The sequence below is a fragment of the Eleutherodactylus coqui genome, chromosome 4, assembly GCF_035609145.1.
Source record: "Eleutherodactylus coqui strain aEleCoq1 chromosome 4, aEleCoq1.hap1, whole genome shotgun sequence".
NCBI lineage: Eukaryota > Metazoa > Chordata > Amphibia > Anura > Eleutherodactylidae > Eleutherodactylus > Eleutherodactylus coqui.
This window is the reverse complement of record NC_089840.1, coordinates 225,846,887-225,870,368: the sequence shown is the minus strand read 5'-3', so window position 1 is coordinate 225,870,368 and position 23,482 is coordinate 225,846,887. Positions and strand designations below refer to the sequence as shown.

At 42.8% G+C, this 23,482-nt stretch overlaps 1 protein-coding gene across 6 annotated transcripts in view; it reads left to right on the top strand.

The window, feature by feature from the left end:
- The first annotated feature begins 16,308 nt into the window (after positions 1 to 16,308).
- Positions 16,309 to 23,482, top strand: part of ANK3 (ankyrin 3) — a 331,375-nt gene continuing 324,201 nt past the window's right edge. For all 6 annotated transcript variants that reach the window (XM_066600799.1, XM_066600801.1, XM_066600798.1 and 3 more), the window contains exon 1: positions 16,309 to 16,450. In XM_066600799.1, the coding sequence (XP_066456896.1) occupies positions 16,337 to 16,450 (114 nt within the window). In that variant the 5' untranslated portion in view covers positions 16,309 to 16,336. The remainder of the gene's footprint in view (positions 16,451 to 23,482) is intronic.

Below are 23,482 nucleotides of genomic sequence, written 5' to 3'. Positions count from 1 at the left end.
ATTCCCTGTGACATATAGGGCTATTTTTTAAATATCTTCTTTCATTTGACTTTTTTCCTTTTTTTTAAGTTTTATTGGGGTTAAAAAGCTTAAAAAAATATATATTTATTTTTTGCTATGTATAGTTGTTTACAATAACTGTTTTGGTTGGCATCGGAAGTGGGTCCTTTTATATATTTATATATATATATATATATATATATATAAAATACGATGGCATATAAGACCTCTGGGGGTCATTCACATTGTAACTGGGGCATCTGTAGGAGCAGCATCCATACAAGCCCCAGTTACAGGAGAAAACATTTCCCTGTAGTGACAGTAGTCACTAACAGAGCTGATCTGCTGTAATGGGGTACCCGGCGGTCACTTGATTGCCAGGTCAAATAGAGGAAGTAGCACTTCTGCTTTCTCTCTTTGGTACGAACCACTCATTTAGCATTATGTAACCAGTAAAGGAGAAGGCAGAAGCTGTTAAAAATCACCTCTACCTTCTCCTCCAGGTCTTCAGCTGGGACCTGCCCCTTCTTGATTGCAGGAGCAAGAGCTTTAATCCCATGTTGTACTTCTGCTATTGGCTGGGATTAAAGCCCCGGACTAAGAGCCATAAATTGCACATGGCCCTTTTAGAGGGTTAAAAAAAAATTCTCTTCGTGATGGAAGTGTCTCTTTTAGAAAACCAATAATGCTAGGGTTCTTCTGTATTTGTGCATTGTTGATAATGTGAATATTTATGAGGAGATTGGATGATGGCCAAAGAAGAGCATTCATAGTAAGCGTCTGTTTTCATCTTCCCATAGCTTAATCTGATTTGTCGGATTAATTCATTGTCTTTATACTAATTTTGTCAAAAGTAGTTTCTGTCCTAATCGATCATATCAAATGTCCCAGGCAAAAATGCGACATTCATAGAGGACTATTACACGTAGAAAAATGTGCTGTATGTGTGTTATGTGTATTAGAGATGAGCGAGCGTACTCGTTAAGGCAAAATACTCGAGCGAGTATTGCCATTCTCGAGTACATGCCCACTCGTGAGAAAAGATTCGGGGGCCAGTGGGGGTGAGCCGTGAGTTGCGGGAGTGAGCATGGGGGAGCGGGGGGAGAGGGAGAGAGATCTCCCCCCCCCCCCCCCTGTTCCTCCCCGCTCTTCCCCGCCAGCCCCCGAATCTTTTGGCACAAGTGGACATGTACTCGAGAATGGCAATACTCGCTCGAGTATTTTGCCTTAACGAGTACGCTCGCTCATCTCTAGTGTGTATGTGATGAAAAATACACCGTTTTGCCCTTCATGTGTATGTACATGTTGTATGCGCTTATGATGCATGTGTGCGTTTTTACGTCTGTATTGCATCTGTGTTCACTGCTTTTTTCACACACATTAGGTGGCCCTTAGCTATAGGTAGTTTTCCGAAAGTTAAACTTTTGCTGCTCCCACCACCTAATCCTGTTCCAATCCACAAAAAAAAAAACGGCTGTGCAAAACTTCAGCTCAATCGGACAACTGCTGGGCGACCCTCTAACGTCTTGAAGTTGGAACATACTATACGCATTACGCAATGATTAATTCCATCCAGGAGCGCTATACTCTTCTCTATCTCGGCCATTTTCTTTTTCCTTCTTAAGAGAAGTGTATGTGGACACATCCAGGCAGCCCAGCAATTGGTTACAAACCTACTGAATCAAATTTCCCAAAAGGTAATTCCAAAAAGTTCCTGAAATCACATGAAAAAAACAAAAACAAAAAAAAAACATTTAAAAAAAAATAACGCACACAACTTCTATAAGGGCTCAGTCAGACAGGCGTTTTTTTGCGCGATTTGCGCATGCGTCCGGCGATTTTATAAAACCATTGCTTTGCAATGGTATCGGACACATGAGCACTTTTTATGCGCTCGTCCGATAAATTATAGAACAGAAATTGCAGATCGCACCTATCTGCGATCTGCGATTCCTGTTCTCTTCTCTATATGCGCTCAATGGGGCTGGCGGCAGCAGCGCCGACCCCATTGAGAACATATAGTAGACAAATCATTCTCCTCTGCCACAGCTGTAACAGCGGTGGCAGAGAAGAATGATGTTTGCCCATTGAATTCAATGGAGCCGGCAATACAGCTGGCTCCATTGAAAGCAATGGGCTGCCGGCGAGCGCGGGATGAATTTTCGGGAAGCGCTTAAATATATAAGCCCTTCCCTGCAATTCATCCAGAAATGTGTAAAAATAAAAAAAAAATATATCCAGAAATGTGTAAAGAAAAAAAAAATATATACTCACCTGGTCCCGGCAGACAGAGTTCAGCGCGGCCGGCCGGCAGTTCTCCTGAACTGCTCTCTGTAGTATACAGCAGCCGGGGATTTAAAATCCCCGCCTGCTGAATGAACTGCCTCTGATTGGTCACAGCCTGACCAATCAGAGGCAGCTCTCACTCACACCCATTCATGAATTCATGAATGGGTGTGTGAGTGCTGCCTCTGATTGGCTCAGCGCAGGGACCAATCAGGGGCAGCTCTCACTCACACCCATTCATGAATTCATGAATGGGTGTGAGCTGCCTCTGATTGGTCAGGCTGTGACTAGTCAGAGGCAGTTCATTCAGCAGGCGGGGATTTTAAATCCCCGGCTGCTGAATACTACAGAGAGCAGTTCAGGAGAACTGCCGGCCGGCCGCACTGAACTCCGTCTGCCGGGACAAGGTGAGTATATATATATATATATATTTTTTATTTTTTATTTTTACACATTTCTGGATGAATTGCAGGGAAGTGCTTCTATTTTTAAGCCCTTCCCGACAATTCATCCCGCGCTCGCCCGCAGCGCATTGCTTTCAATGGAGCCGGCTGTATTGCCGGCTCCATTGAATTCAATGCGCTGGGCAGCTCCGACCTGTTTCTATTGAAACGCGGCTAGGAGCAGTTTTTTCGGGCGATTTTCCGGCCCCGCTCACGCCATTTGCGGATGTGCATCTGTCATGCGATCCGCAAATCGCGGCAAAAACCGCCCGTGTGACTAAGGCCTAAGAGAAACACGTTTTTATTAACAACAACAATTTCTATAGAATCAGAACATAATGTGAAGGAATGAATATCGAACATTATTTTTTTTCGAGAGAGGATTTAGTAGCAGTTGTTTTTTTTTTTACAGTTGGGTATTTTTTATGGTCTCCTGAAATGATCAGTAAAACAAATTGTTTCTCAGTTTCATCTTTTGTGAGAATGTTCCAGTAATCCTGAATGAGTTTGACATCATTCTGCAAAGTCATTCACAACAACCGTCTTCTCAAGTTTTTCAATTCCACTTTTGTAACCGGGATCCTCCTTCCATGTTGAAGGGTCTTTGTCGAGGAAATCGGTGCTGATAGAAAATCTTGTGAAGAAAGTTTTTTTACCAGGAGTTACAAAAGACGAAAACTTGATGTTTGTAAAGGAAGGAAAATCATTTTGGTGCAGAATGTACCTCTTCTTCTTCCTCTCCTTCACCTTTGTCTGCTTCCAGCATAACTTGAGCCATATTGGCCTTAACCGCTGTTGGAACATTCTCATCAAATAAGGATAGAGCCATAGTTTCGGGAACTAAGTACTAGAGATGGTTGGAAATATTTTTCGCAGCAGCCTATGGGCGGACACCCACTGGCATTTTTTTCTCCACTGCGCTGAGAGAGTAAGTGAAAACTCTTGCAGCGCAGTGCGAGAAAAATACTGGGATCATGCTGGGATATCGCAAGTCTTTTCAATGGGGCCAGCAGCAGCACTAGCCCCATTGAAATTCATCTTAAAACTGCTATATCTTGAATGCATACATTGCCTTTGTCATTCACCTAGCATGACTTACAGCTCCTGGTATACAGAACGATATCTCGTTCTTTGGGATGTCACCAAGTAAGATCATCGTTAACTTCAACAACTCTCGGTAATCATCCCGCTGTTGCTTCTGCGTATAAAGGTGATGTTCAAGGACTCCAAGAATGGTAGAGCAGACATCATCAGACTCATACATTAAATCAATTGTAGCGCCGGCTTAACTTAGCAATAGCAATGCTAATTAAATGAATGAAAACTCGTCTTCATTTCCATTATTAGTGCTTACAAGTAATCATAAATAAAATACCGAAAAAAAAGTTTCAAAACTTCATGGTCGGTGAGGGTCGCCTCGCAGATCTCCGACTGAGCTAAAATTTTGCACAGATCATTTTTTGTTGTTGAGTGGAATGGGATAGAGGGGTAGGAGCTAAGCTTTATGGCCGCCTGCAGACGGGCGGGTTGGATCCGGCTGCGAGGATGCTTTTAACTGCGTATGTGCTGTGTTTATATGTGACCCAAGGCCTTAATGGGCAATTTCGGTCCGTAAAATAGGAAAACAGCATCACAATGTGAAAACAGTATCGCATCACTTAGGGGATGCAGGGAATCCCCCGTCTCAGCTCTCACAGCTGCAGCAGAGGATTGCAGAGTTCTCCCATTGCTTTCCATGGGGCCGGCGCTGCTGCCACCAGCCCCATTGCGAATGGTGGGCAATCTCACAATAAGATAGGACATGATGTGATTTTTTTTTTTTGCTGCATAGCATCGCATCACGGTGCCATGCAGGAAAACCCCGCTAATGTGAATGAACCCATTCAAAAGAATAGGTTTTATATTTGTGCTAAATGTGTACATCTTGCAATGTGAAAAAGTTTTTGAGTTATTTGACAGGTGAAACTGTGCAGCGCAAATAAGCGGGTCTGTCACTATGCTGCTTTGTTATAAGGGACCCCTTTAAAGGGGCTCCCAGGAATATAATAGAATTGTAATCCTTTTGTATTTCATAGCATCCATTAATAGTACGCTAGAGGATACCATAATACGCTCAAGAAATACCACCATGCCATGCTTATATAATGGCATCATCCGTGCCCAAATAATGCTGTCATACTTAACCCTTTCCAATCCACTGTCTGACGTCTTCCTACATTCTGATTGAAGCTTGTACAGCTCCAATGTCAGAAGATGTCCAGCAAGGTATTCTTACCATCTATTGCCAGCCACTCCACTGTCGGAGCCTCTCTGGCGCACACACACTGGCTTTAGCCAGCAGATGGCACCGTTGTATAACAGCAAAAAAAGAAAGCTTTTTAGGAAACTCAGTCTAAAATTGGATTGGAAAGGGTTAGTGTGTACTGTACTTCAGGAGCTGCTAAGACCAATTCCGAAAACCAGTAGCACCAAGGAGAAAATCCAGCTCAGCCAATGGTGGAACAAGAAATGTAAAAAATGCCTTTTATTATAAAAATATAAAAAATATGGAACCTTAGGGCATTGACCACAATATAAGAACAAAATGATACATTTGGAACAAATTTCAAACCAAACTTACATCACACCTGATATCCCTAATTAGGGATCACGTGATCTCGTAACATTATGCCTAAATGGTAACACCAAAACTTGTGAGGATTGACAACATGTGTATTCATATAGATTATACCTGCACAATCTATTTGTTATGTGTACCGAAGAGGAAGATAGAACAATACCTCTGCAGCACCAGCCATTGGACGGCTGCATCCCTGCAAGTCAATGTCAGGCTTTTTAAACAAGCCTTATAATAATGACTGGGAATTGTAAGCTAAATCCAGAATAACCATCCACAGACAGATCTTTTGGGGTGATTGCCCCTCATCAGTGTGCTGCAGGCTTCTGGCTTGGCTAGTGAGAGGCCTATGGATCAGGAAGGGTATTGTTTCTCCTCAAGGAGAGTACCTATAAGGTGTGTGAGGTAATATAAGGCCATCCATGCTTCTCTGGGAAATATGCAAATGCAAAGATGGAACAATACCTCTGCAGTGCGACCTACTGGAAGGCAGCATTACTGCAAGTCAATGTCAGTGATTTTAAACAAGCCTCTTAGCAATGGCTGGGAATTGTACCGAAAGCACACATGCTTTATGCAGTATAAATGTATCGCCTCATGAGGTGAATCGGCCAGCGTAAAAGGACCATTACACTTCCTACTTCCATGCAGATATGAGATTTTGTGCAAAGCATTGAGCGGATGTTAGATAGGTGTATGTTATATAAAATATATAATGTGCGGACGAGGAAGTACTGATCCTTGAAATCTACTGCACTTCTGCACATGTCAAGTGTAAATATGGTCTTCAAGTACCAGATATTATACAAGCCTTACCACCATTCATTTATACCATGAAGTGAATGATGAGGCATAGCTAGTGGGAGATGGCGAGGCACATGCTCGGGTCCAAGGGGGCGCTCTGCCTTGGCCATAGTATACAGATACAGTGGTAAGACAGATTTCCATTACTTGCCCAATTTGTTCTGCAATTCTTAGGAATATTGCAGCAGATTTCACTCTTTGTATTATGAGGGGAAATCTGCTGTAGTATTTATTTGCTTATCTGTGCAGATTTGCACTATGTATTTTAATGGTAATATGGTGGATAGAGTTGAGCGAACATACTCTGCCGAGCTTGATGCTCATTCGAGTATTAGCGTACTCGATGGTGCTCGTTACTCAAATGAGCATCAAGCCGTGTTCAACCCTGCCCCGGTTTTTGGCCCCTCACCGCCGCGACGTGCCTGTTTTGGCCCCTCCCCTCCTCGACGTGCCTGTTTTGGCCCCTCCCCTCCTCGACGTGCCTGTTTTGGCCCCTCCCCGCCGCGATGCAGTGTGCGTCATTGGCAATTTTTTTGTCGGGCAGGAAGGAGAGAGAGAGACAAGAGAGAGACAAGAAAGACAAGCTCGGGAATCGGCGTCCCACATACAAAAATGCTCGAGTCTCCCATGGCCGTCAATGGGGTTCGTTGCTCAAGTAGAGCTCTCGAATTTTACGAAAAGCTAGACTCGAATAACGCGGACCCGAGCATTTGGGTGCTCGCTCATCTCTAATGGTGGAAAAAATCTACATCTGTTCTTACTGTGTCATTATAGCTGCGGGTCTATTTCTGGGTTTCTCACAGTTCACACTACTTTACTGTGTTTTTTATTTTATTTTTTAGCATTTGTCTAACTTTGATCAGTATTTCACAGTTTAGGCTACTGTATGTTCACACTGCTGTTGTACTGTATGTCAACGAAAGCCACAACGCACCAAAGAATCTATCGTCCGACAAATAGGACTTGTGCCCCATATGCCTTACAATAGTATCCATCCCATTCCTTCATGGTCTCGATCATCTGCCGAAGGAAGCTCCGAACTAAGCTGGAGATTTCCAACAGTACATATATTATAAAAAGTTTGTTATTTTCTAGATACCCCATTGTACAATATTTTATACTGTATTATAGATCTGAACCGCATTCACCATTCCACTTGTTAGTACAAACAGTGAAACGTTTGTCATCCATTACATCCCTAAAAACGTGGAGAATGTTATATTCTCTACTGCATTGCATTCTGGGGTTTTCTTCTATTAACTTTCATAGTATGTTAATCAGGCATATGTCCGACGGTTATACGTTTTAGATTAATTTGGCAGTTTGCATGTGCCGCAGAAGTGCTGGAATGGTAAACTGTGTCAAGAAGGCTATTGATGCAACATCATAATCGCGCACAAGGAAGGTGGACCAAACACGACTGAAATAAATGGCAGAAGGCTCAGGCAATTGCTAATTTGGCAGGACTTTGCCCATGACACAGCTACCAGTATCATCAAACCTTCCCTGCTGTCCGTTCCTTCCCAGGGAACGGACAGCAGGTTGTCTAAAATCTACTACTATATGGTCAGTTAATCGATGGTAAATAGCTCTTCTAGTTTCAGAATTAACCCATGCGCAGATTTTCTCAGGCTCCATTATAGTAAGCTCTGAGCTCTGTGAAGACCAATGCTGTACTTTAATCAAACATAATTTTTGCACTAATTCTCAATTATAAATTCCAAACTATGGGAAATCCATCTCTTGTCTACTGAAATAGGCCACTATTATGACACCATTTATCATTTGATGTGGACTGGTGATGCAGGGCTCCAGATGGCAACCAAACGATCACCAGTGTGCCCAGGTTTTTGTAAATGGCAACAAGACTTTTCGGTCTGGTCGCCATTTCTAACCAGCACCACAGAGGTACTGAACAGTTGAAGTAAAAATTCTCTTGTCTGCATCATGTGTGCCATAAGACCTGATCCCTGATGACATGCTGCCCTTAGGAGAGATCACCCTACATGCTGATCATCCTGCTGTTCCCATCAGAACTGCTTTCAGACACAGGATTTTGCTAATTGCTACACAAATGTATGTCCTTGTCCATTCACATACATTGGAAAAACTAAGAGGGAAGTGAAGTGACAACTTTTGGAGCATATGGAGATAATGAGAATAAGAGGGACAACACTATTGTGGATCGTATGTGGCTGAAGCACCCTGTGAGAACCATTGGCCCTGGAATTCCAGGTGATTGAAGTTATCTGTCATGATGAAAGTAGGGATGATTGGGACAAGGAGATTTTGCAAAGGGAAACCGAATGGATTTACAGACGTAAAACTGTGCACCCCGAGAGGCTGAACGGGACACTGTTGTTCGTATCTTTTTTGTAAGCCGTTGTAGCCTTTTTGTCCACTTTTGTGGACTTCAAAATTTTGGTAATTATTGTATATATTTTGCACCAATTGTGGATGCTTTGCTTGGAGGAGGGGCTTCCTAATGATGACTGAAGAGAGATTCTTTTGCTGCACATATAGCAATACATCCATCAATAATGAGTTCAATCTCTTTTTGAAATATTTGGGGTAGATAATGTAAGAAAATGGAAACAGAATTCGGCTGGTTTCACACGGGGCAACAAATCGCACCTCGACACACATGCAAAGCGGCTGGGTAGTTTCATGATGACGGCTTATGCCTAGCGGCAGGTTTAAGGAGGGCTGTTTGGTCCCTTCCCATGGCTCATACTTCATACCAAGTAACGTTCCAGGATGAATCCATCTATTTATCAGCAGAGCCGGTGTATAATCTAAAGGGCGTGAGTGTGTTGTACCAACCATACCATTTGGATTTATCATGTCTGGTCCCATCCTCACAATCTACTATTCCGGGATTTGCTGACCATTCTAATATGGAACAGATGGGATTTATGGCATGATACGATATGCTGCTAGAAGCTTTGATATTTGATTATGAGGGATGTGATAAGACATCTCTACTAATGCCAGGCTTTATTTCATCTTGATATATCCTGATGTTTGTGAATTTTTTGCATCTATAAAATCATCTAACTTTAAAGTGTTTACTTGTGTCTTCCCTATCTGTCTGTTATGGTTATACTTTCCATTACCATATGGAACATATGGCATTCGTGGTATGATGGCATCATATCTACTAGAGATGAGCGAGCGTACTCGCTAAGGGCAAATACTCGAGCGAGTATTGCCTTTTGCAAGTACCTGCCCGCTCGTCTCAAAAAATTTGGGTGCCAGCGGGGAGCAGCGGGGGAGAGCTGGGACGAACGGGGGGAAGATCTTTATCTCACTCTCTTCCCCCCCGCTCCCCTCTACTCACTCCCGCAACTCACCGCTCTCCCCCGCTGGCACCCGAATCTTTTGAGATGAGCGGGCAGGTACTCGCATAAGGCACTACTCGCTCGAGTATTTGCCCTTAGCGAGTATGCTGGCTCATCTCTAATATCTGCCATTCTAAGACTGCATATTTGAAGGCACTATTTAGAGATGACAAACGTACTCGGTAAGGGCGATTTTGCAATCGAGCACCACGATTTTCGAGTACTTCACTACTCGGGTGAAAAGTACTCGGGTGCACTGTGGGTGAGCGGGGGGTTGCAGAGGGGAGTGGGGGGGGAGAGAGAGAGGGCTCCCCCCTGTTCCCCACTGCTACCCCCCACTCCCCTCTGCAACCCCCCGCCCCACAGCGCACCCGAGTACTTTTCACCCGAGTAGTGAAGTACTCGAAAATCGCGGTGCTCAATTGCGAAATCGCCCTTACCGAGTACGTTCGCTCATCTCTAGTACTATTTGATGACATTTCTATTTGATCCTGAACCTATATATGGTTCTGATCTATTCAATCTACCCATAATTGGGATATCTGGAATACTGCATGGTACAGCGCATGAGTATAATTTTTTATATATCTGCTTGCCATTACAGTATGGAACATAGGGCATTCTTGGTATTACGGATGTGGTCCCAATATAGCACCATATTTACTATTTTAACCTATCTTTGTAAGAACTTTTTTATGACATTTTTTTTTGATTCTTGAACCTTTTGAAGGCAATATATGGTTCTGATATATTCAATCTGCTGATATTCAGAGCATTGCGTGGTGCAACAGATATAGTTATACTTTATCTGTATACCTTTTCCTTTTGGGGTTCTTTATACCATCTCTTAATGCCCTAAGGCCTCATGTCCACAGGCAGACCAGATTCCGCATGCAGTAGCCCGCAGTGGAATCTTACCCTGCCCGCGGCCAAAGACACTGCAGGTCTTCTGCTTAGCCGTCTGGGTCTTCTATTTTCTTCATTGCGGATGTGTGCGGAAGCCCTGGCCAGCGCATGTGCACAGTGGAGTTTTTTCTTTTTTAAACTCCTGCTTTCCCACAGAATTTGCGGCCTGTCCACAATTCAATTGCAGATGGGCCGCAGATCGCACGGATTCCATTCACTTCAATGGTAGCCATCCATGCGGGAACCGCACTGAAATGGAGCATGCTGCAATTTGTTTTCTGGAACAAACGGTCCACAAAACAAATCTGCATGCTTTAATTCAGCTGCGGATGCCCATGTTTCTGTATGGGCGGTTTGAACTGTGGATTCTGCAATTCAAGTCCGCCTGTGGACATTGGGCCTAAGGCCTCAGTCACACGGATGCATCGGCGCCCGTGTTACTGCAGGGAGAAGACGGACGTACCTGAAGACGGTCGTCTCTCTGCAGCGCCGGAGGAAAGAACATGTGACCGGCTTCAGGTACGGCCGTCTTCTAACTGTCAGTCACACGGGCGCATCGGCGCCGGTGTACGGATGCTGAAGCGCCCGTGTGACTGAGGCCTAAGCGGTAAAGCAAGTATACCATCTACTTTTTCCACCCTTTTGAGTGAGAAATATTAGTAGTAGATATAAAACTGGAGCTTCTAAAAGAGTAGGAGATTTGATCTATAGTTGAGAATACAGAGGATTTGGTTATATGCATCATTATTGACAACATCTGTATCTGAGAATACATAAGATCTGCTTATATACATTATTGATAAGTTTTTATGATGAAACAAGTTACTGATTGGTGGTCCCTGATGAGCCTTGGGAATCTAGGTGTGTCTTATGAGAGTAGGTTCATCATCTGTATGAATTGGTGCCATAGGTACTGATCTCATAAAAAAATATATATATATATTCTTGAACTACATTTTGGTCATCACATGTATTGGTTATTGGAGGCACAGAAATAAATATCTTTGTTTTTGTCCAATATTTATTATTTGGCTCAGGTCTCATTTTTCCTGGACATTGGATACCTCTCCTCCCCCCCTGTTTTTTGATTAAGAGACGTGTTGGGTTAGGTTCCTGTGTGGGGTAACCCGTTTCAGGGCATTTACTCCGCTTTTCAATCTATAGACTGGTGTTTGGGGCATTTTAGATTTTTTATATAATAATGAATAAAAGTTAAATATAAATTTATGAAGCAGCACACTTTTCTGTGAATCCCAATGGATACACTGACAACTATGAGTATCTGATATATTTAAACAGAATGTATTGTCTATATTTTTTTGTTACTAATTAAAGCCAGATAGTGAAACATATTGCATTTTCTAATTTGTTTTTATTTTCTGTTTTTCCTGTACATGACTATGAGGGCAGCCATCTCGCCTGAACTGCAGATAACAGCTTAGAGATCTGATTTGCAGCAGCTTCATGGGTCATAGACACAACTGACGAGAGCTAACTCTGATTTGCATAGGAGACTGTTTTAGGCATGCTCTGTGACCTGTGCAGAGAGGGGGAGGAAGTTAGCTGTGATCATCACCTATTGTAAATCTAAGTCTGATACATACAATGAACATTCATAGGCGTTGCATGAAACGGGCAGGAATAAGACATGCCGTGATATTTTTTCACATGGACCATGAAAAAGCATCCATGTGCACAGGGGTGTTGCTAGGATATTAAAAACTCAGGGGCACAAGCCCCAAGCATAAGCAAAGCCCGAATAATACTGCCACACCATTACCATGACTTCTGTATAGTGGCTGACTAATATTATCATACTACAACTGAATAAAAACCACTATAGAAAGACTAATTTTACCACCATATAACGATAGATGATATAAGCATTTTCAGTATTTTTATATTCAGTGATGTCCATTTTTACTGAAGTTATTCATTTGTCTGTCTCATCTATCAAGCGCAGATCACCATGACGACTTCCTCCAGGCATGACTTGTTTCTGCAAAGTTTACAGCACAGATACCTTTGGCTCCTCACTTGTCCAGCACCTTTACCAACCTACACAAACTCTTCACCCTATTGCTCCCCCCAATTCTGTGGCTGTTACTGCTCTACCTATTACTGTACCTACTGTTTGATATGGTGTCCCTAAATACTATACTTCAGAAATAATAGTGTCCTAACTATAAAAGGAAGAAATTGGTGACCTTGTTAGAACTTTTTCTTCTTTTTGGCACAAACTATTTTTAAATTTGTCTAAAACCTTGTGCGCCTTAATTCTGGGGCTGTTTTAGACACAAATCTGTCAGAAACCCGTTCATAAATAAGGGCCGCTGTGTTGATTGGGGATTAGGTTAGTGTTTTTTAAAATTTTTTACATTGTGTGGTTCTTAAGGTGGACAGAGATGGAGCGGGGAGCCTACATGCTATGTGAATGAAATGAATGAAACCTCCAGTGTGCCAGCAGAAACTCTGGTTTAGTGGGAGCTCCACGTACTGGTAGATGTCTTGACTGGTGACATCTAGGGATGCCTGCTTAAGGCTGTCCGCAAACAAATGGATTTTTGCTGCGGAATCTGCGTCAGGTGTCCGCACCGCAGATCCGCAGCAAATACCGTTCATAGCATGCTATGGAAAAATGCTTTTTCCTGCACACTTGCGGAAACCAACTGCGGTTTCTGTGAGTGGAGGAAAAATCGCAACATGCTTCATTTTCGTGCGGTGTCCGCATGGACAGTTTCCATTAATCCGAATGGGGCTATTTCTGCAGTACAGTAGGTGGAGGAAATTGTGTTATATGGGATTTATAATGGTTAGACAGTGTTATACACCAGTGTTAGGAATTTTGGTGAACTTCCAGTTTGCTCCAAACTAATTTGTATCGGAACAAACCTTTTGCAAAAGTTCAGCTAAATAGCCAAACAGAACTTTTCAAAAGTTCGCTCATCACTAATCGACAGTCACTACTATTGCATCGGTTTGCAAGTTTTCTCCAATCCTGACGGTTGCAGCGGAAGTGTGACTGTATATTATACTGCCCTCCAATCAGTGGAAGCATCTTGACATACCGGATTATCATTAAGGATACACAGGGGCCAGAACGGACGTAGGGACCTTCTATTTGCAGGTGCAGCTTCATTCATTTTCAATGGGATTGCCTTAGATAGCTGAACGTTTGTACTTGGCTATTTCCATGAGCCCCATTGAAATGAATGGAATGGCTACTGCTGCTCCATTCAGTATCCTCCTCACTGCAAGTAGGTGCAGTGAGCCTGCAATGGTAGAAGGGGAGACACAGGACCCCCATCCTTGAGATCGGTGGGGGTCTCAGCGGTGTGAACCCCACCAACCAAACATTTCGTGATAAAAGTCCATCTTGGTACAACCCCTTTAATGACGTTGAACAGTTGCTAGTCAGGTGCAGGTCAACGGGTGCAATACAGAGTTGCAACTCTGCTCTAATGGAGATCAGAGGAATTAATAGTAGCTGTGATGTCTAAGGTAATTGTTAGGACAGATAAATCCCACCCCTTGGCTAAAACAAGCATGATGGTTAAGCGGTTAACATTGTTGACTTGCATCATTAGGGTTCTGGGTTCTGCCTTTTGGTTCCATCTCTTCCCTAGATAAGTGATGCACACGCATGAAATCAACCACATGATGTAAAAGAAAACCTGATTCATCAAATTAGGCTACCGTCTTTCATGATCCATGTTTCTGTGCCCATTGTAGGAGCCTTCAGCAGCGTTGAGTCTGGCCACTTTGACTGATCTGCAACCACGTAGCCCCCTACACAATAAGCTGCCACGTTTTGTGTGTTCTTATACCTTTTATCATAGCCAGCAATGTGTACTACAATAGCTCCCCTGTAGGATCAGACCAGACAGGTTACCCTTCGCTGTCCACACAACGTGATCCTTTAACCTTTTAATCACTTGTCCTACCTTTGACTACTTTTGGTAGGTACTAACCACTGCATATCCAGAGTACCCAAGAAGATCTACCACATTGGAGTGGTTTTGACCCAGTTGTCTAGAGATCACTATTTGGCCCTTGTCAAAGTCATCAAGATCCTTCCACTTGCCCAATGTTCTTCCCTTCACTTGCCAGACTAAGATTGAATTGATAAAGCCACTCATTTGAGCGGACGCCTCTCCAGTCATTCTTGGACTGGATGCTGTGCCGCAGGCTACCTCACCACACAGGTTGGGGGACCCCGTGGATATGCCACAAATGCCCCTGGTGGGCATACACCTTCAGTGTTATAGCTAATCAATATATAGGCAACAGGAAAAAAAATTAAGTGGGTCAGTGATTTATGTACATAGATTTTTTTCCTAGGACATCAACTCCAAGAACTCCACCAGTCGAAATATTTGACCTATCAATTGTCATCTCCGTAAATAATAATATGAAGCACCCCTAAAACCTCTGCTGATAGACCCTTTGTCTGCATACGTTCCAGGCAATTGCACATGTTTTAATTACACTGCAGTTATCAGGATCATTCTATTAACTTCTTCACTGTTTTTGTACTTTTTGGGTTTCTGTTTCCACATAACATGACCTAGTTGACGGGGAGCAGTTGGTAAAATGAATTTTTCATCTGGATTAACCGTATTTGGATAAACCAGTTACTGCTCCATGCATATTAGAAAAGGTTTATTGGTCTAGCGTTACGTATATGCTGGCATCTGGATAAACCATGCAGAGATTAACCAGGCTCAGCATCGTGACAGTATACCCATCCTTGATGAAAAGTGGAATAGTCTAAGCCCCGCACATCATGTGATGTTTGGATGAAATGTTTTTTTAGGTCACATTTCTACATTTTGTAAACAAAATCCTATGAGGTGCACAATAAAAAAAAAAAACACCCAATATTTTCCGTCTGGTGCTTTTGCATTGAAATAAACGTTATTTCTGCGCACGTCATTTCCGTATTAGCTTTTGCTAGAACGATTTTTAATTTTCTTCTGTGTACATTCCATTAATAGCTCCTGCTCTGGGGCCAACGTACTGCTATTTATATACCCGGGATGAATATTCAGAGGCTGCAGATGCTATGGACTCAGGTGCTAATAGGTGATTGAAGGAGGCCTTCATGCAGCTCATCAGTCCATAACCATCAGTGAAGAGACCCGAAAAGTGAAGGGACCAAAAAAAAAAAAAAATCTGCAATGGTTTGTGTTGTTGCTATTGTATCAGTTTTTCCTCTCCAGGGCTGAGTTACAATGTATACATTCTTAGGAGACAAATAAGCCATTATTTCACCTCCCTCTAAGAATTTGTGGGGGGAGCAAGCAATACACACAGTGTTAATAAAACCCTCCGTCACACTGTGTTCTGCATAATGCAGCTCAGGGACTATGTGACTCTGTTTTCTTATTCTATATTTTGCCTCGCTCATCAGCAGCCATATGACAGTGGGAGGCAGTTCTGCATCTTGGGTTCAGAGACCTACACAAGGACGCATTTTGGTCCTAAGCTGATGACAAAGTGCATGTTTTAGCTTCCAGCTCCTGGATTGGGAAGCAGATTGTGATGCTGGGTCTTTGCATGTGCAGCTCCACATGACTGTTCCTCTGCATAGAGCATCATTAGGAGCAATCCCCCTTTACTGGGATCACTTAGACACTTCCAGCTGGTAGCAGGGGGATACAGCAGTCAACCAGCACTCTCTGCTTCAGCTGTCTATCTCATTGTACTTCTGCATAACAATGACCGGGAAAGCTCCAGGTACTGGAAGGTAGAGGAAGGGATGTGAGCACTGGAGATTTGCACAGTTCCCCATCCTCATCCTGAGCCTGCGTACTGGGCTTATCAGCTCTGTCTGTCCATTTGTTGGAGTCTTCCCTTGTCAAGCTGGATAGAAGGTGCATAAAGGGTATAGCACCTTTTGCAAGGGACCCTTGTTACATGGGATATTCTCTCTCATAATGGCTCATGCAGCATCCCAGTTAAAGAAGAACAGGGATCTGGAAATTAATGCAGAAGAGGAAGCTAAGGAGAAAAGGAGGCACAGGAAACGCTCCAGGGATCGGAAGAAAAAGGTAGCATTTCTGCATTTGACAGATGGATGGCTAGATGTTGATTTCACATGTGTAGATCCAGCCATAGCATGGCGTGAAAACAAAAACCACATTTCACACTGTTATGGACTACTGCAGAGATGATGCAGGAGGTGTGTGTGTGTGTGTGCTGTATACACATGCCCGTCTTCTTCATGGGATTTCCAAGCATTGATACCTACTTCTGTGCCTTAGAGCACCAGTGTGCATGTTTGCCATTAAACATTGTATTAGGATATGTTATGCATTGTCTTACATAATGAAGTAAGCCGCTGTTTCCTGTATATAAATGTGTGTGTGTGTGTGTGTGTATATATATATATATATATATATATATATATATATATATAATGTATGTATATATAATGAACATTGTGTTCAATCTGCGTATATGTAGTTAGAAATTATAATACATATGGAATAATACAATCTGCATATCATCGATGTACTGTTTCCATTGAAAACTATATATGTATGTATGTGTATGTATGTGTGTGTGTGTATATATATATATATATCTTTTCTGCTATTTAAGGTATGCATTTATAGTATATGTGTATATAATATCCGGGTTTTCAAACATAAGTGCTGCGCTATTCTATCACTGCTGTGACCTCATTCTCAGTCGTTCGCTATGACAATACAATCGCACTTGTATGTGGTTGACGTAACATTTTTCTGACACCATTACTAAATTATTCATTTTAAACTGTGCCTATAAGATACAGCATTTTCCCTCTTGGTGTCAGAGTCTCTGCCTGGGACAAAGGGCAATTAAAATGCATGTTCCTATAGAGGATTGTGTAGGCAGCGAAGAGACTCTGTGCTCTTATTTGGTAGACGAGGCCCAGTAGCCTTTTTTCTTTTTTTTCTCTCTCTCATCACATGCAATTAATACATATTGACCAGGAGGCCGCAGACTAAGCCCAGCAGTCTGCAGCTATAGCTTTTTCCTTTTTTTATGATCCTTTGTGAAGGACAGATAATCTTGATTTTCGGAGAGCATTGATGCGTGAGTTCCCTCAATGACATGTAGATTTGCTGCAGTAAATGTGCATCCCTCCGTTGTAGCACATAAGGCATCACAACGCTTGGTTTCCTATTTTTGCATACACTGTTACATCCCCAAATCCCTCATCTTAAACCTATTGCTATATGTGACATACTGGAGAGGCTCCTGGTGCGGTCACTGATCAGGAGGTTCCTAGGCTCCATCCTATGCTGATGTTCAATGTTGAATCCCCCCAAACTGCATTGGTCACAGTCATGGAAATGTGTGACATTACTTGTCAACCTTGGCCGATCATCATGGTGGATCGGCCATTGTGTTCTCTGTGCCCTTAGCATTTCTGGGTATGATCCGGATGTATATTGACCCAGCAGAAAATACGATGGAAGATGCAAAACAATAGTTGGCCTAGCGTTGGGATTTCAAGGAAAATGCTAGATGGAATGGACATCCATGGACGACTTCTGTATACGTGTATCAATATTGGAGACCATCATAGATATTGCTTTCTGTTGATTCATTAATACTCTCTAGGTCATTTACCTTGGGGGGTATACAATGCATGCATACACATGTCTATGACCAAAATATGCCCCCATGCTAATAGATGCTGGGAGGAACCAGAAGCTTCAGCAATTGTTGTCTGGACAGCTCCAAGTAATGAATCTGACTCTTGGCCAAATCCATTGATCTATAGCTGTTAGATAGTGTTTGGGCTTCCAGCTGATGATTGTATATGACTACATTCAGATCATTTTAGATTTTTTGCAGAGTAACGCAGCTGGTTGAAAGTAAAAGTGCAGAGTTATTGCAGCCCTGCAACCTCATTCTGCAGCAAATAGTGGCCGCTCGCACCGTGCCCCCCTGATGTTAGGCTTTGGAGTCATTATTAGCAATTTGTAAACTTTCAAAGCAGAATGACAATGCGTCAGGGTCACAGCGGAGATTTAAAGTGTCCTCTTCCATTCTTCAGGCATTTTTCTATTACCATAAGACCACCTCCTCAGTATAGAGGGGGAGAGAGAATTGAAAGGGTATACATTGTGCTGTGTAATGCCTTTGTCTTTCCATCAGGGCTTTGATCATGTGCTTGGGTTGAGCGATTACATTTGAGGCCTACAGACAATGCACAATAAAAAATTACATCCTACCCATATTCATAAAGGCCCATTAACATGCCAAATGATCTACAGTTTCCCATTGCCGACACTTCAAAATGTGGCTACAAATTTTAGCAAATGAGTCATGTATGTCACTAAATAGTAAAGACGTAAAATGTAACAGAAACAAGGCAGATTTGGTGCATTGATATGCATTATAATACATAGGAGCTTATTTACTATTACTGTCTAAAAGTTAGACAGTGCAAACTAAAGCCCCATTTACATGCAACGATTATCGCTTAAAATATGTTCAAACTATGGCTTTTGAGTGATAATCGTTGCATGTTAACACTTCCATCTTTCAAGCTCCAGCTGAACGAGGATTTTTAGGTGAGCATAAAATCATTCACCGGAGAGAGATAGCAGGGACAGCATGCTGTGCTCTCCACAGGAGCAGCTGGTTACATTGTATTCAGCTGACAGCCCATGGCAACCCATGCGAAGACAATGCAGCTGAGTGCAAAATCCAGACCACATGCTGGGATTTGCCAGCAGCTGCTGGAGGCTCATTTACACGCAAATTAAGGTAATAATCAGCTAAAGGACATTAGTGTCCATTAGCAGTTTATGCAAAATGACCGCTAAAACTGTCAATCATTCAATCATTTGAAAGATTGTCTTGCATGTAAATGATCCTTTAGGCTAGACAGTCTTTAAATGCGCCAAAGTCGTAAATCTGTGGAATTTTAGGACTGCCTAGTCTACGTTTTGGATCACCTATTAGTTGGCTTAGTTTATGCTAAACTTTTGGTGCAATTCACAGCAATTTGGCACAATTTAGACCACCCACCCATGTCTGAAAACATATGATAAATGTGGGGCATATATAATATTGCATGGTGCATATATAACATTATATAATAAAGTGGTATTACTGTGTCTCAAAATTCCCTTAGTGGAGAAGGAGTTGCAGTCTTGGTGCTGGAATCAGATCAATCAAATGTTTGGAGTGTAATACGTTCAATTTATAAGTCCTGTAAAAGGACATTCATGTTTGTATGAAGCTAAGGGTGTGGTTTGCCATAATGGACAAGTCGGCATTTCTGTTTTCTGCAGTAAGTCGAGTCAACCCAAAGTAGTGAAGCCTGCCTAGCCGGTGCTGATTACTGTCCTTCAGTGATACTTCGGCTTTCCATGTTTGCTGCAGAACTGCCCATGTGCTGGCGTAGGGGGTGTAATATACATTTACATGCTTTAGATACTACCAGAATTGTGCTGTCAGGATCATCCAAGGTTAATACATAGACGCTCTGTAAATGCAGTGGGATCCAAGGAATTAGTTGAGAGTGGGTCTGCAGATTAAGGTGAAGTATACTCCATAAATATGAATTGGTTATGGTTATTGGTTGGTCATTAGGTGGTTATAATATTTGTATCGCTAAGGGACCTTTCACACGTGACTGAATATTCCACAACAGGGTTGCAGAATATGAACTCTTGCGGAACATTCAGCCCCAAAAACCGCAATGCTAACGTGCCGATTTTGGTGCGGAATCGGAAAAAAGCAGAAATCTTCCGGCAATTCCATATTAAAATCCGCAGTTAGCCGTGCTGATTTTGATGCGGTTTTCAGGGCCGGCATATTCTGCTATGTTGTTGTGAATGGTCTCTTAGGTAGCATCTTGTCTTTATTATGCATCCATCGCACAAAGGAACATTCCCAGCATGCACAGCAAATGCATCCATAGGCTTTTATTGATCTAGTGTCCTGTTGTAATATATCCCAACGGTATTTGTCTCTCTAATTTTTTTTAATGAAGTGGATTTGACCGCACTTCTTCGCAAAAATATCTGCATACATTGTGTGATACGAATATGTCAGGAGTAGAGATGAGCGAACATACTCGTTTAGGGCGATTTCGCAATCGAGCACTGCTTTTTTCGAGTAACTGACTACTCGGGTGAAAAGATTCGGGGGGCGCCGGGGGTGAGCGGGGGGTTGCAGAGGGGAGTAGGGGGGGGGGAGAGAGAGCTTCCCCCCGTTCCCCACTGCTCCCCTCCGCTCCACCACGCCGCCCCCCGAATCTTTTCACCCGAGTAGTCAGTTACTCGAAAAAAGCGGTGCTCGATTGCGAAATTGCCCTAAACGAGTACTTTTGCTCATCTCTAGTCAGGAGATTTTCCTAGGCGAATGTACTGTAAAAACTAGATGTTAAAGGGGTTGTACCAGAATTACAAATTATCCCCAATCCACAGGACTCGCTGATCAATGGGGGGACTCACTTCCGTGAGTTTACCATTCTCTCACGTCCGCAGTGATGTCACACTGAAGGGATTGTGAGGATGAGGATTTCAATGGGGCTGACTAAACAAATGAGTGTTTGCCGCTCGGCCATCTCCAGCAGTCGCATTGAAAACTAATGAAGCTGCAGCATGCTTGCGTGACCTATGGCGGTTGTGCTTACCTTATGGCGATTGTCCCTATCAGGTATTGCATTTTTTGGCTCTTTCAGTGAATGTCTTTGTTGTTTTCCTCTCACCTCTGTGATTTTAATGTAGTTAATAGTGAGATAGCATAGGACCTGACGGACGCGTGGTGGCCTTGACGTGGCCCGTCAGCCTATGCGTTTTGGCCAAAATGCAGAACTAACACCTGAATTAATTAGTATATATCAGTATTTTTTTGTATGCAGTTTGCTAGAGATTTTGGGGGAGCCCAAGATGTCAGCCAGTGCGGCCCACTTTGGAGATGCAGGGAAACTCACTGCTATGTCAGGGCTCAGTCACACGGGCGCATTGGCACCCGTACACAGGCGCCGATGCGCCCGTGTGACTGATCCCTCACTGCAGGAGGAAGACGGACGTACCTCAAGACGGACGTCTCTCTGCAGAGCTGAAGAAAGAACACATGACCGTCAATGAAGCTGGTCACATGTTCTTTCTCCCGGCACTGCAGAGAGATGTCCGTCTTGAGGTACGGCCTTCTCCTTACTGCAGTAACACGGGCGCCGATGCGTCCGTGTGACTGAGCCCTCAGTGAGAGTTGCTATGCTGTATGGTGGGGCACACCTAACTTTGGCTGGCTTCTTTGGTATCGTTCACAAGTGCAGGCTATGTTTGTTTGCAGTCGCTCCTCCCCAATATAGGCTGGGTTGAGTGGGTGACTGCATAATGGTCTGCACCGAACAAGTAGCTCCTCCTTATCATAGTCTGGTAGACTGCATTCTATGTGGGTTTATGGCGATTGCGCCTGCCCTATGGCGATTGTGCCTATCAGGTATTGCATTTTTTTGTCTCTTTCAGTGAATGTCTTTGTTGTTTGTCTCTCACTTCTGGGGTTCCGGGTCAATACGATGCAGAAACAATATATTAAACTGTAAAACGCGATTGCATACATTTCAGTCCTCTGTGAAATATCCAAGGACCTCATATATCTCTAGTTTTTTAATTAACCACTGATTCTTTCTATGTCCATTCTTATAGGGGTGGGGAACTCCAGCCACATTTCAGTGATCATTGTGATATGCTTATGGGATTAGTCACCAATCAGATGTAATCAGGTGTGAATATCATATTATCTGCTCTGTGACATCTGCGGCTATGGGTTTTTCTTGTTATTGTGGTATTTTCTGAATCCTCGAGAGTATATGCTGTATATGTTTCATGTGTTGCTCCTTCTATCTCAAACATGTGCTTAAAAATCCCTTAATACTATCAAGTCTGTTAGGGTTAACAGCTTCACACTATGGAGCATACGCTATCCTATCAACAGTAATTACATAGCTCAGCAAGAAGCAAAAGTAGTATTTATTTCAATATGCTAATATTTAGTGGGACATCTTTTGGCCCTAAGGCCATCGGATACTCTCCGTGATATGCTTTCTACTAACGTCTAATACACTTCAGCTGGTATTTCCCTCCATTCATCCTGCAAATGTCTAGTAAGTTCTCTTAAAGATGGATGCTGTTCATATTTCCTGAGCTGACATTTCAGTTCATGCCAGAGATCTTCAGTAGGGTTCAGGCGGGTGAGTCCAATCATGGAACATCCATATACTCAAACCAATGTAATATACTGTTGGATTTGTGACAAGGCTCATTGTCTTGTATTGCTGACCATTTCTAGAGTATTGTCAGTGGCACAATCTTTTCTAGAATGTCAAGGTACACTTCCGTGTTCATGGTTCTATCAACAGACCAAGACCATGCCACTTAAAAAACTCCTAGACCATAATGGATCCTCCGCTGTACTTAACTGTTGGGGTAATGCTTCCCCAGGCGTCCTCCACACCAGGTACATCCATCTGATTTGAAGATGGAGTAGTGTGATTCATTACTCCATAGAACGTTCTTCAATTGCTCAACTGTCCAATGATAACGCTCCTTGCACCATTGTAGATGGGCCGATGCATCTTTTTTGAGAAAAGCCTGTTTAACATATGTAAATAAATACTACTTTTGATTCTTGCTCAGGTGTCCAATGCATAGAACCAAGGGCTGTTCTGAAAACATAAGACCATAATGACATGTAAAGATGACATGTGGCTCTCAAGCTATGGATATCCAACTGCTTAGTTGGACATAACATTTCCATAGTGGCCATTACTCGTGCCTGGTATACCACCAGCTAAGTACCTTGGGAATAAACCATAGGAGACCTTCACCAATGGAGCAATCAGAGTCTGGGTATAAATTTATTCTATGCAGGCATTCTATCAGTATATTCTTATAGGAAATTCTCCAGGTTTACAGTTTTTTTTCCAGTCATTGCAGTCTTCTTTATGCATAAAGTAAATTGCTCTTGAAAAGTCATCAACCTATCTAATGTTGTAAATTGTAGCGCAGCCATGGGTCATTTAGAGGAATCATGAGTTTTAAGCAGTGTCATTGATTCTAGGGACA